Source organism: Dendropsophus ebraccatus, chromosome 1 (assembly GCF_027789765.1).
Source record: "Dendropsophus ebraccatus isolate aDenEbr1 chromosome 1, aDenEbr1.pat, whole genome shotgun sequence".
Lineage (NCBI taxonomy): Eukaryota > Metazoa > Chordata > Amphibia > Anura > Hylidae > Dendropsophus > Dendropsophus ebraccatus.
Genome location: NC_091454.1, coordinates 76,312,650 through 76,327,535, shown reverse-complemented (window position 1 = coordinate 76,327,535; position 14,886 = coordinate 76,312,650). Strand labels below are relative to the sequence as shown.

General features: G+C 43.9%; 1 protein-coding gene across 1 annotated transcript; it reads left to right on the top strand.

Moving 5' to 3' along the window:
• Positions 1 to 2,965: 2,965 nt before the first annotated feature.
• UQCC6 (ubiquinol-cytochrome c reductase complex assembly factor 6) lies at positions 2,966 to 8,884 on the top strand. The gene is made up of 3 exons (XM_069973659.1): positions 2,966 to 3,193; positions 7,273 to 7,396; positions 8,793 to 8,884. The coding sequence occupies exons 1-3, from the start codon at positions 3,120 to 3,122 to the stop codon at positions 8,880 to 8,882; spliced, it is 288 nt and encodes a 95-aa protein (XP_069829760.1). The 5' UTR covers positions 2,966 to 3,119; the 3' UTR covers positions 8,883 to 8,884.
• Positions 8,885 to 14,886: the final 6,002 nt, after the last annotated feature.

Genomic DNA, 14,886 nt, shown 5'->3' with positions numbered 1-14,886 from the left:
CAACAGGGTGTTACCGGCTGGGGCACTGTCAGCTTTAATTGGATATGGTCTGTGTAAGGACACGCCCCCAACTGGTAACACCCTGTTGGCTATATAGTCACACATTTTTAGAATTAAAGGGATTGGCACAACACAAAAAATAAATAACGGGATTGGCACAAGACAAAAAATAAATAACGGGATTGGCACAAGACAAAAAAAGAAATAACGGGATTGGCAAAACAAAAAAAGAAATAACGGGATTGGCAAAACAAAAAAAGAAATAACGGGATTGGCAAAACACAAAAAAAGAAATAACGGGATTGGCAAAACAAAAAAAGAAATAACGGGATTGGCAAAACACAAAAAAAGAAATAACGGGATTGGTACAACACAAAAAAGATAACGAGATTGGCACAAGACAAAAAAAGAAATAACGGGATTGGCACAACACAAAAAATAAATTACGGGATTGGCACAAGACAAAAAAAGAAATAACGGGATTGGCACAACACAAAAAATAATTAACGGGATTGGCATAAGACAAAAAAAGAAATAACGGGATTGGCACAACACAAAAAATAATTAACGGGATTGGCATAACACAAAAAAAGAAATAACGGGATTGGTACAACACAAAAAAGAAATAACGGGATTGGCACAAGACAAAAAAAGAAATAACGGGATTGGCACAACACAAAAAATTAATTACGGGATTGGCACAAGACAAAAAAAGAAATAACGGGATTGGCACAACACAAAAAATAATTAACGGGATTGGCACAACACAATAAAAGAAATAACGGGATTGGCAAAACAAAAAAAGAAATAACGGGATTGGCAAAACACAAAAAAAGAAATAACGGGATTTGCAAAACACAAAAAAATTCTTAGTTACTTAATTGAAAATGCAAGTGTTAGGTCAGGAGGTGAGCGGTCTTCTAAGGCCCCTGTCACACATCGGTATGCTACTGTTCTGTAATTGCACATGGTATAGTACCCATTTAGTTCAATGGATCTTTGTACACACCTTTAGATGCTACAGACCTACCCATTCCAATCAAAGGGTCTGTGCAAATGTGGATGAATACACATCTGCTGACAAGACTACTGGTGTGAGAATATGGCCTTAAAGGGAAAGTGCCAGAGATTTGATATATGTATATATATATATATATATATGTATAATCTTCAGTACCTATCAGCTGCCGTGTGTCTTGCAGGAAGTGGTGTATTCTCTCCAATAGGACACAGTGCTCTCTGCTGACACATCTGTCTATGTCAGGAATTGCCCAGAGCAGTAGCTAATGCCCATAGAAAACCTTTCCTGCTCTCCAGACTGGAAAGAATACATCATTTCCTGCCGGACATACTAAGTACTGGAAGACTTGAGATTGTTTAAGTAAATGATAAATCACTGGCACTTTCTTGAACCAGTTCATTTAAAAGAAAAAAAAATTAGTGAACAACCCCTTTAAGGCCCCACTTTACTTTTTTGACGCATACCTGCCACTCGTGTCAATAAAAGTATATGAGGTTGTCTCAAACGACCACCGACAGATGAAATGAGATGTGATGGAAAATCATGGCTACCCCTTGTTCTGGGAGAGATGAGACAATCTTGCTTCGGCTTACCCCTCCCCATAGAGAATACAGGAACCCTCAGCCATGCCAAACGCTCCTGTAGGAGGACAGCAGGAGACGTAACTGATGGCTGAGTGATCGTTCCGCTGTCAGTGAAAGTGTATGGCATCCCAGTCGCTGTCATTTTTGTGATTACTCAGCATCTTAAAAGACTACGGTCAGCTTTGTATGATGGTTGATCGTAGTCTTTTACATGAGCTATAATTGGTTTTAATTGGTATATAATTGGATTGTGTAATAAGGCCTTAAAGTGAATGTGCCATCAGGTACATTCAATATAAGTGTAGCATATCAATAGCACAGCAGGACGGTTAAAAAAACAAACAAAAAAACTGCAGCACTGACTTCCCCGCGCACATCGCTGGTCTATTACCTCTAGTGCTTTACCCCCGGCTATGTTAAAGGGCTGGTAAAATGGAGTCCATTTCCCACTGCTTGATATACCCTTCTACAGTACCCTTATATAGATACCAGGCCTTATGATGAGTGCCTCCAAAATAATACATCCCGGTAATGACAGCTACATTGGCCCAGAACGCTTAAAGCGACTCTGTACCCACAATCTGACCCCCCCCCAAACCACTTGTACCTTCGGATAGCTGCTTTTAATCCAAGATCTGTCCTGGGGTCCGTTCTGCAGGTGATGCAGTTATTGTCCTAAAACAATACTTTTAAATTTGAAGCCCTGTGCCAAATGGGAGTATCTGTGCCTTAACTTTGCACCACCCCTCAGTCCCTCCTCCCCACCCTCCTCATCATTAGTAGATGCCACTGGAACATTTTCTCCATGCTGAACATTGCACAGGTGTCTTACTGATCCAGCCCATGTGCCGGGCTGACACAGGTGGGGAATAGGAGACAATCTGCCTGGAGCATTCCTAATGATGAGGAGGGTGGGAAGGAAGGGTGGTGCAAAGTTAGGGCACAGATACTCCTATTTGGCACAGGGCTTCAAATTTAAAAGTATTTTATTTTTTAGGACAATACCTGCATCACCTGCCGAACTGACCCCAGGACAGATCTTGGATTAAAAGTAGCTATCCGAAGGTACAAGTGGTTTGGGGGGGGTCAGATTGTGGGTAGAGTGTCCCTTTCAGTCACCCCTTTATGGCAGCCATAAAAGCCACAGTGCCCTCTAATGGCAGACACAAGGCCCTAATAGTGGCTGCCATAGTGCCCCAGAGAAGCAGCTCTCCTTCACTACTGCACCCTGTCCACAAGTTCCACATTGGATCTAAAGCTAGTTACTTTACTCAGACTGCTATATGGAACCATACACTGCAGCACGTGGGTAACGTAACGGAAAAGTTCTCTGCTATTTACGTTATTCTTTTTCAATCTAAGGACAAACGGTCATAAACGGAGCAGAACGCAGGATCAGAGGCCGCCATTTTTGTGTAGCCATATTAGGAGACAGCCCTTCTAATGGTTAACCAAGCGAATGACTGCTGTGACCGTCTACCTTATGCCTGGAGACGTAGTGAGGGAAGACACGTATGCCTCTATGGGCCGGGCTCTCCCTGCTACCTGACGCCGTCACTTTATACGCGGGCCGGATACTGGGGACGAGGTGAGGACGGGAGGAGGGGTGGACTGGGGTGTGCGGGGCAGCCCCGCTCCGTGTACGCTCACACCCGAGGGCTTTGTCTGAAGTGTTAGTAATGGACAGGAAGTGTGGATTTACAACGCTCTGTTCACATTAGAGCTATAGTAAAGGCGACCTGCTGTACAGACAGCAGTATAAGGCCATGTGTATGGGTATGCTTCCGTGCTCACTGAAGACACAGCAGACTCTGCCATGTACTATTTTGGTGTGGATTTACATCGCGGTTTTCTGAGGGTGCCTCAAAATGCAACCGCATAGAAAAGTGATATGTACAGTAAAAACCGCACTAAATCCGCGCAGTTTCCGTATATATGTTTCACATATGCAAGAAAGCTTTTAGACTGTGGTCATGTGACAAATCTCTTCACTTAAAGGGTAATTCTCATCTAATGTATATATACATAACTGGTGTTGGTCCAAACTCTCAAAATATAATACTGGTTATCTGGCACTTTAATGCTGTAAACAAAACAGAAATCTCATATAAGGGGATAATCACGTGACAATTCCACTATGATTTGTTTCATGTATTGTGTCAATGCTAACGTATACCGTTGCATATTGGCAACAGCCCTATTGACTTTAATTACCCAAACCCAGTCAGCTAGTAACTACATTTGAGGCATATCCTGTACGTTTTTGTCTACTTTGTGGGACTCAACAGCGTGGTCTTCTGTACCTCATAAGAGCATGTGCAAGGAATTCCCACGTACGACCCACGGCAGATTCCGTCGCTCGTACCCACACGCGGCGGCGCGCATCTCCGCCTGTGCCATAGACACTATTCTATGGATGGGCGGATTACGCAATCTGCTGAAGAAATTGACATGTCACCTCTTTCGGCGGTATGCGGAATCCGCCCGTGCATAGAATAGAATCTATGAAATGGCGGAGATGCGTGCCGCCGCATGCGGGCACAGGCGACGGAATCCGCCGTGGGTCATATGCGGAAATTCCATAGTGTGCACGCACCCTTAAAGTGAATGGGTACACTCTCAGTAGGTAGCGGTATATGCTGGCATACTGATTCTGCTGTTTTCAAGGTACGAATAGTGAAGTTTACAGAAAAATATGCTTGGGAAAATAATTCTTACTTTCCTGCTTGGTGCAGTTAGAGGTGTGCTCCACAGTTTGGTGAAAGCGTTAGGAGCACAGCCTGCCCCTATAGCGCCAGCCTGCCCCTATAGCGCCGGCCTGCCACTTTCTAATGATAATGAATGGAGCTGGGTGGCCCAGATCGACGCTATGGGGTCAGGGCAGTGCTCATTGCGGTCTCCCCGGACTGTGGAGCACACAATTAACAGCACTGGAACAGCGCTGAGGAGGAAGGTAAAAATACATACCTTCCTCCTCTGCGTCTCCTGTGCAATAGAGGGCTATCGGCAGGTTTGATTAATCTAACATGCTGATAGTTCCCGTTTAACAATAATGTGTTTTCTGATGACACACTCCTTAAAGGGAACCAATCAGAATTGGAATGATTTAATTTCTTGTGCATTCTTATTGCGAGGGATGACAAATACATGATGCAACAGAATGCTGCCTGTTGCTAAGAGAAGAAAAGCACTAGGTCTAGAAAATACCAGGTGCTGAAAAAGGGAATGCACTAGAGGCACACCCCTGTTCCTCACTACAACTCTAATCATGCGGTTAGGCTCGGTACACACTGTTGTCTGTTTGATGAAAAAAATGGATGCAGTTGTATGCCGTGCATTAGGATCAGTTTTACAATGCCTTCTTTTTTTAGTGTACACAAAAACTTGGCTGACAATGTTTTTCTATACATTAAAACTAACCAGTTGAAGGGAAAGCAAAAACGCAGCGTGAACCTAGTCTTAGGGCCCTATTAAATGGGCCAACTATGGCCCAATCATTTTAATGTATTTTTCAGCGTATAAGACGACTTTTTAACCCCTAAAAATCTGCCTAAAATTCAGGGGTCATCTTATACGCCGAGAATGGTCACCGCATATGGTGGGGGAGCTCAATAACTGGCGCATCCCCACCGTATGCAGTGACCGCTATGAAAATATAACAATTCAGCTCACCTGTCACCCGTTCCTGGCAGCTGTGTGTCTCCCCTAATGTTCCCAAAGCACAGGCTTCGTGGACTTCCGGCACGTCTGCCATTCTCCCGAAGCTCTCCCTTAGCGTCTCCGAGCTTCTCCCATGAGACGCTCAGTAGCCTGAGAGAGCTTTGGGGACCTCTAGCAAAGGCAGTGTCCCTGCATCACGCTGCCTGCACCGGGAACATGAGGGGAGATGCAGAGCTGCCGGGAATGGAGGACAGGTGAGTTAATTGGGTTTTTTATTTAGTGGGGAGTGGGGAGTGTGGGGGGGGGGTTACTGCTAGATCGCACTCATTTACTGGACCTATTAGATGCCCAATAATCATACAGTAAGGGCTCCATGGACATCGCTAGTAATGTCCCTGCAGCCCTTCCCAAACACCTGATACCTTACCTCTTCCCACTCGCAGTCTTCTCTCCTGTGCTCCGCAGCGCCTGAGTTGCCTGTCAGCTGACAGGCTGCCCAGATGCTGCAGCCGCCGCGACCGGGAAGCTGTGGAGCACATGAGAAAAGACTGGGAGAGGTAAGGTATTAGGTGTTTGGGGAACCATCAGCTGCGCTTCGCTATTACGCACAGCCATACGCTATCAGCGCCCAACGATTTTAGGTCCAAACCTAAACTAACGATCAGCCAGTGATCGTTGTCATTGGCTAATCGTCTATATTACATGGAGCGATAATCGGCCCAATTCAGCCGATTTTTGCTCTGTGTAAGGGCCCTTGCACACTGAGCAATTCTCGAGGAATTGTAGCTGAAAGTTTTCAGGCAGAATTCAAGCAGAATTTAAGCCCCCCTTTGACTTCTATAGGATTCCTCTAGCAGATCTACAGCAGAAAATTCTGCTCGGAAATTCTGCAGTGTGAACAACAGAGCAGAAAACCCATTGAACACAATGGGACTTTGCTCTGCACATTTTTTACGGGAGGAATTTCAAGCTGAATTTTGAGCTGAATTTCAAGCTGAATTCCTCGCCTTTTCCTCAGTGTGCACATAGCCTAAGGGTAGGGTCACACAGAGGAATTCTCGAGGAATCATAGAGGAAAGTTTTCTGCTTGAAATTCCTCGCCTATTTAGCTCTGGCAGAATTTGAGCAGAATGCAAGAAGAATTAAAGCCCCCTTTGACTTCTATGGGATTCCTCTAGCAGAACCCGCCCAAAGAATTGATATGTCAATTCTTAGGGCAGAAAGCAGATCAGCAGCAGAAAAGTCTGCTTGGAAATTCTGCAGTGTGAACAACAGAGCAGAAACCCCATTGAACACAATAGGACATTGCTCTGTACATATTTTATGGGAAGAATTTCAAGCTGAAGTAAGATCGGATTCCTTTTCAATTTCTATTCCACGGGACGATTATCGTTCAGATTATCGTTAAATCGTTCGAATCTGAACGATAATCGTTCGGTTGAAATGCAGTTAACGATTAACGACCGAACGAGAAATCGTTGATCGTTTAATAAGACCTGGACCTATTTTTATCGTTGCTCGTTCGCAAATCGTTCGCATTGAATAAGACATCGTTCGGTCGTTCTCAATAGATACGAACGCAATAGCGAATAAATAGCGAAGAGAAACGATCGCAATTACGATCATAAGTAACGATTATCGTTCCATGGAAATGAGTGAACGTTTTCAGGTCTTTCGCAATAGCGGTCGTTTGAGATCGTTAATCGTTAACGATTATCCAAACGATAATCGTCCCGTGGAATAGGGCCCTTAGTGTGAACCTACCCTCATATGGCCCTTACAGTTGAAGGCTGGAGACAATGGTTGCACAAGGTTAGAGAAAAGAGCCCTCTTTGTTCAGACACAGTGCCCTTCGTGCCCATGGGATTTGACTAATGAAGCTTTGTCTACAGTAAGCAGTTTCTTACTATTATAGTGAATCTGTTACCATTACATGATATTGAGCTCTTGATCATTTTGAAGCTTCCTTACCTATAAAGTCTAATCTGGTTTCTCTTTCTTTATAAGGAGCCATCCCATCACCATGCCTGCAGGAGTATCCTGGACTCAGTACTTGAAAATGCTGAGTGCTACTATGGTATCTATGTTGGCAGGTGCAGAAGTGGTGCATAGATACTACAGGCCTGATCTGGTAAGAATGCATGTAACAGATTGGCTTTGTAAACCAGTTTAGTTCATTGCAGATGATTTCAGAGGAGTTGCATCACATTTCCTAATTAGCCGAGCCAGATGCATGTACCATAATTTTAGCATGAGGCTGTTACATTACACGAGTCAGGCATACAATGTATAGCCCAATCTGCAGTTTCACATCCTGCTGTAACCGAACCAAGATTTTCCTTACATTAATGTGAACTTAATTATACTAAAACCAAGAAAGGCTCAATAATATGCAAAAACACAGCTTCATGCCATATGTAGTCATTTTTTGTAGCATCACTATTTGTATGATGTTCTTTAGTTGTACACACAATACATGTATCTCATTCTGTAACAAGGAAACAGACTTTATTTCAAAGGTAGAGCAGTGCTTCCAAAAACTTTAGCTTTGCAGCCTCATACTATTTAGCTATCTTCTAATACACTACTCACAAAAAGTTAGGGATAGTTGGCTTGCACGTGAAATTGGAAAACAAGGAAAGAGGAATCTAACCTGCTAATATGTCCCTATTGCGCACAAGGCACTAAGGATTAAGGTATGTCTCTTGCCTTCATCCTCAGCGCCCCTTCTGTGAACGTTGCAGTTAATCCAGCATGTAGTAAGGCAGTTTGGAGATCTGGGAACGGGGATACCACCCCCAGAGTGTCAAGCTTGCCCACCCCTTCTAGTGATTATCAGTAGAGTGGGCCAGCTGGGGGCAGGCTTAATCAGTGTTCTGGGGGGGGGGTGCCCCCAGTGCACCAAGCAGCCTTACGGCATACCAGATTAAACTGCAAAGTTCAAGGAAACTGCGGTGAGGATGAAGGTAAGAGACATACCTTGCCCCATGTGCGTTAGGGACATATCAGACGGTTAGAAATATTTAAATAGTTTCCCTTTAAGTAGAAGCATGCAATGGAGATTTCCTCCTCTCAAGCTATTTATTGAAACTAAAGCCAACAATGATGGGTGTAGTAATGTCGTAGACAGCTTACAGCATTTAACTTGTTCCTGCAGACCTGAGAGCTTAGGGATTTAGCATGAATCGACTTTCATCAGTGAACGGCACTGAGGCCCACTGGTCCCTCGTCCAATGTAGAAGAGAGCTATATAGTGCAGATCACTATCAGCTAACACCATTTTCTCACTATACACAGGTATAACTTATGCGATATGGTGCAGATGGCTGCGTTACCTTATCAAAGGCCTTTTGTGTGTGTGTGTGTGGCCTGGAGACTGTATGGCTGCTTACTACAAAGCAAGACTTGAAGTCCCTTAAATTCAGAAACACCTGAGTGAGAAATGGATGTGTGTATATATATATATATATATATATATATATATATATATATATATATATAATTAATCAAAATATATTGTGTTGCAGAGCGTGCCTGAGATTCCACCAAAGCCTGGAGAACTGAAGACAGAACTGCTGGGATTACAGTGTGAGAAAGCAAATAAACAGACAAGCTAACAGAGATGCCTTTTTTTTATTTCATGTGTGTGTGTCTATTGTGTCAGAAACCAAATGTGATGTATATAAGAGGTGGTCATCCCACCATATTACATTGACCTGTACAGTTACCTTTACCTATGGTTTGTCACTATATGCACATGCACTTAAGATGGCTATACACACATTATAGGATCTTTATAAGATCAGCCTGCCTGCCCATATACACATTAGAGTGGACGTGCCTCCAAGAGGTTTTTGTACCCATATACACTAGATGATGAGGTCCTCTGTATAATATCTATTAAAGTATCTGTGCTTTCATCTGATCGACTTCATTATTGTCTTGGACATGCACACAAATCTTTTTGCTTTATACTAAATTATATTACTGCAAAAATAAAAATCAGAAGTGCCATCTGTAACATTTATACAATGCCGGAGTAACTATGAGTGTACAGTATGGACTTGTTATGTCGCCTTCTACAGTCAATCCACATGGCATTTTATGGGCTCATGGTCAGGTACACACCAAAGGCAGGATAAGGTGTAACAGGAAACCATTTCAATGGAAATATACCAGTCAGTTACTTTCAGTCCAAGCTTTTCTGTTACAAGTTTTTCTAAACCAGTTGGTGTTTTTTTTTTTTCACAGCAAGCCCTCCCGCCCAAAACGGGGCTTCTACAATGTTGTTCTCAGTATACTGTACCTATACAAGGAAGAATATTTGCACAGGATTAGGACCTTAACCCATAGACAATATGGTTCTTCAAATTATGATCAGCAGAGCAGAATCCTGTCATAAAGCTCCCAATGGCCATTCCGAAGGACAGTGCAGAAAGTGCCTTTTGTGTGAAGTTTCACATCTTCCATAATGGATTATACCTATGTGAACATACCCTCACAAGATGATGCAGTTTTTGGAGTAGCTAGAAGGGCACTGGTGAACTATGGAATTTCAAATAGTAAATGTAATAGAACTGAGGGATTTATTGTACGCCAGTTTAAGGGCCCTATTACAGCAACAGATATCCGACAGATTTTTGCAACCAAAGCCAGAAACAGACTATAAAGAAAAGACTGGATTTATCCTCTTTCCAAATCCATTCCTGGCTTTGGCTATAAAAATCTGTCACATATCTGTTGGTGTAATCGGGCCCTAACAAAGTCCCACCTTTACTAAGGGGCAAACCTCAATAAATTCCCCCCCACCCTCAAAAAAAAAAAAAATGAAAAAAAAAATACACCAGGTGCATGCTTAAAGGAGACCTGTCACCCCCCGCGCCGGGGTAGACAGGCTCCCGACCCCCAGATAGATCCCCTTATACTTACCTCATGTCGCTGAGTCCCGCTGCCGGAGCCGATCCCGGGACCGAGATATCCCGGTGAGAAGCCGGCGCGCGCGCTGTGGAGATGAGTCCAGCGTCCGTAGAGAATGAATGGAGCCGTGCGCGCGCAGCAGAGATGAGTCCGGCTCCATTCATTCTCTATGGACGCTGGACTCATCTCCACAGCGCGCGCGCCGGCTTCTCACCAGGATATCCCCGGACCGGCTCCGGCAGCGGGATTCGGCGACATGAGGTAAGTATAAGGGGATCTATCTGGGGGTGGGGAGCCTGTCACCCCGGCGCGGGGGGTGACAGGTCCTCTTTAATTCCACCTGAAGTGTCTATAATGCCACTAGTTGACAAAGTTACAAATGTATTTGTGTACAAAGTTTAATTATATTTTTATCACATCCAAAAAGTTAGTAATGATTATGTGAAAAAACAAAGTGGATTACCCCTTCATAACAAATGAATACATACTCATGTAATCAATACGTCATGAAAGTCGGTGAGTCCATGACACATGGTGTACTGGTATGAAAATATGCACAGAATGCTTAAGAGCTTTAGTTTATCAATGATGGACAGCAGCAATCATGCTGCCTGGCATTAACCCCTTGAACTTTGTGATCACTGTGTTTAAGTGTAGGAGTGGCTCCTATCACTATCTGATCAGGGGTCCTCATTGGACAGTGACTGGCTTCGCTTACTGCTAGAGGTAAATTGCCATCCGATTGGCGGAGGGCCGATCACAGTGATCAATGCAAAGATACCATTGAACAGTATAAGGAATCTAATTATGTCTATTCTCCACATAAAAAACACTCAGATGCCTCATAAATCTACATGACACCTCTAGCATAACCATATATCCCTGTGAACTGTAAGCTTGGTTTAGGAGTTAAAATAGCACAATTTTTGCCCTGATTTCAGAATATTAGGAAAAATGCTGCAAATCTGCACTTTTTGTACACAGGCCTAAGCAAAATCAGTCTGTTTTGGTCCATTTAAGAAGTGCCCTTTTAGGACCTGGCGTAAGTGTTCAAAACTTGGACTCAGTAGAGAAACATGAAAAGCCTTACCCACATGGAGTTTCTTGTGTGCGTTTTTCCAGCCTCAAGTGGCCTTTTTAGTCCCTCCTTCTCCCCAAGAAAGTGTGGTATTTTTCCACCAATACATTTCTACAGGTGGAAAAAACAATTACTCACCGGTAATTGGATTTTCCAGAGTCCATGAAAGGACCAGGAGAGAGAGAGGGTCCGCCCCCCAGGACAGGAAGCCTACAAGATAAAAATGAATACGCAAAAGAGGAGCCCATGGAGCCTCATTGAAGAGTCTCAAAACACAGGACTAGCCAGATATCCCTCTGGGAAGGACCCAGCCAAGGGGCAGCTCCTGTTAGGAAACCACCAAAACCACATATTAAGTGGCCCTATAAGTCAATGTAATGACAAGGGATAAACCAAGGCTAGGTAACCATCCACATACAGCTGTTTCGGGGTGTTGCCCCTCATCAGTGTGGAGCAGGATTCTGGCTAGGTGGGAGCAATGCCTAGTAGAGCCATAAGAGAAACAGATTGCTGAACTCAGGGAGACCAGCCAAACGACAACACTGCCGGCTGCTAGTGAAAGCGCTCAATGCAGTGAAGTCCTAGGTGCATTGCCCCCTGGGAAACATGAATATGCAAAAGAGGAACCCGTGGAGCCTTATTGAAGAGTCTCAAAATAAAGGACTAGCCAGAAAGGCCTCTGCTTAACCTCTTAACGACGGCCGTTAAGAGTAAACAGAGAGGGCTCCCGGCGTGAGCCTTCTCTGCAGCGCGCGGTCCCCAGTTGGTAAGTGCAGCCAGGGACCACGTGTATTAGCCGGCGTGGCTAATTGCCGCGGCCTGCTAATTAACTATTCAAATGCCGCTGTCAAAGCTGACAGCTGCATTTGAATAGCAGCTGTGCCCTCTCTCCCTGGTGTCCAGTGGGGGATCTCCCCCCCGCGATGCGATCGCGGAGGGGAGATCCGTTCTAATGAGCTGGCCGAGGCTCAGCGTCGGAATGACGCTGATCCCGGCTCGGCAATCTATTTAGATGGTCTGCAGCAGACCATTATAATAGAGCACCGATCTGATGGATCATTGCTCTATTATATACACAGGATTGATCTCAATGGGAGATCAGTTCTGTGTATATAGAAGTCCCCCAGGGGGCTTCATATTACTGTAAGGGAAAAATCCCCTCCACTAATAAAAGTCTGAATCACCCCCCTTTTCCCATTTTACAAATAAAAATAAACAAACATGTTTGCTATCGCCGCGTGCGTAATCGCCCGAACTATTAATCACATTCCTGATCTTGCACGGTAAACGGTGTAAGCGCAAAAAAATCCCAAAGTGCAAAATTGTGCATTTTTGGTCGCATCAAATCCAGAAAAAATGTAATATAAAGCGATCAAAAAGTCTCATATGCGCAATCAAGGTACCGATAGAAAGAACAAATCATGGCACAAAAAATTACACCTGACACAGCCCCATAGACCAAAGGATAAAAGCGTTATAAGCCTGGGAATAGAGCGATTTTAAGGAACGTATATTTGTTAACAATGGTTTTAATTTTTTACAGGCCATCAGATACAAGTTATACATGTTACATATCGTTTTGATTGTAATGACTTGAGGAACTAAGTTTTTCCATAGGACACATGGCGTAAAAATGAAGCCCCCCCCCCCCAAAGAAAAATAATTGCGTTTTTTTTTTTCAATTTCACTGCGCATATAATTTTTTTCTGGTTTCGCAGCATATTTTATGGAAAAATTCAGCCTGTCATTGCGAAGTACAATTAGTGACGCAAAAAATAAGGGCTCATGTGGGTCTGTAGGTGTAAAATGCAAGTGCTATGGCCTTTTAAGCACATGGAGGAAAAAAGGAAAACGCAAAAATCGAAAGTTAGCACGGTCCTTAAAAGGTTAAAAAGGAGTCCTTGCTCAAGTTCCTGGTTGTCAGATGCAAGCCTGCAAGCTGAGGATATAGAAGAGGGCCCTGCCAGAGAATATGGGGGAGTTCTGCACCCAGGGATTTGTCACTGAAATCAGACAACCAAGTGAACCAAGCCCTCCTGGGCCAGAAGGGGGCTATTGATATTACTCTTGCTCGGTCTTGCCTGATCTTTCTCAACATGCAGGGAATTAGATTCAGAGGGGGACAGGCATAAGAAAGGGTCCCTGACCATCAACTCATAAAGGCATCCACCCCTAGGGGTCTGTTTTTTAGAGGCCAATACATCTTCTTTTGAGGCCCCTGCACTTTAGTTTGAGACACCAACTGTCCTAACCACAGGATAAGGGATGTTAGGCTTAAATGCTGCTGCACCAGCCTCCCCTAAGGAAGTCATCTGCTTTGTAATCCATAGGGTCCTTAAGCATACCTAGATCAAGGGACACTTTCGACTCAGCAACATCAATCTTTGGTGTCTGATCCCAAACCTCAGTCCTAATGCTCAAAGGGGTATGTATGCTTAACAGACTTGGGAACAAACAACTGCCTATCAGGCTTTTTCCACCCCCTATCAATAAGGGCAGCTACAGTCTTGTGAATACTCTTTCTCCTCCAGACTGCCAAACAAATGTCCTGTACTGACTTGCTAACCTTCGTAGGCACATCATTCTTAGAGCTTTAATCAACATCTTGTACGTAAAAAGTTTACCAGAATCATGAAAATACGGCACCTGAGACAGAGTGAATAGTAGAGGCCCGTGCATCACTAGGTTGTAAAACAGCTGCCTTCTGAACCACCAAAACTTCTTCCTTCCTAATAAAATTATGCAGATCTCCTAAAGTAGAAGCAGACTCTTCCGCCATCATCTTGACAATGCATCTATTGCATAACTAATCCAATTTAAAGTGCATACTCCTTGATTCAGACTTTAGGAAAAATTGTTTTTTTTTTTTAATTATCCTCCTCCTAAAAACAGCCAATAAAGCCTCTAGTCTGCTATTAATAATCACAGAAAGAACAGTAACAACCATACTTACAAACCCCCGGGTAGATACTGTCTGAGAAGGTGCTGCAGCAGTAGCAGAAGACCGGTGTGTCTTGAGAGGATATCATAATGTGTCTCAAACAGCGAGACGTCATCCTCATGCGGCGCGCTGCTGCACTACTGAGGAGGCACAACTAACCCAGGCCCCCACACCTAGACAGCAAGGCCCTGGCGCCTGAGGACTTACAACTCCACTGAGCGCAGGCAGCCCTGCACAGTTAAGATGCAAGCAGACCCATACAGTCAGCCAGATAGCAACCCTGCAGCAGAGAACCCGATGCAGCCTGAAACACAAGGTAGGAGGCCACCAGCACTCCACATTTGGCAGGAATTTGTTGCATTCAAACTGCAACACTACCATATAACGTACTACTCCCTTTCCGGACAACTTTCAGACCTTGCCCCTAAGGACAGGAAACCTCTGGGAAGGTGGGAGGTCAACCCTCTTGCTCTTAGTGTTATGTTGTGCAAAAGTGCTAATGTATCTGCTTTAGTAATTTTTAGCCATTATTTAGCTAATGCCTATTGGAATCTATGAAAAGACATTACAATATGGATGCATCCATAGTGCATGTTTTACAGTAAAGATAGATATTTGTATGAAACTGGCACACAGTTATCGTGACTAGGTCTACAATAATAGTCATTAGAGAGGAGTGCAACTT

Excerpts from the sequence above, each read along its gene's own strand:
- UQCC6 (XM_069973659.1), top strand. The coding sequence starts at position 3,120 with ATGCCTCTATGGGCCGGGCTCTCCCTGCTACCTGACGCCGTCACTTTA. Across the intron at positions 3,194-7,272 it reads GGCCGGATACTGGGGACGAG|GAGCCATCCCATCACCATGC; the intron begins GTGAGGACGGGA and ends TTTCTTTATAAG. Across the intron at positions 7,397-8,792 it reads GATACTACAGGCCTGATCTG|AGCGTGCCTGAGATTCCACC; the intron begins GTAAGAATGCAT and ends ATTGTGTTGCAG.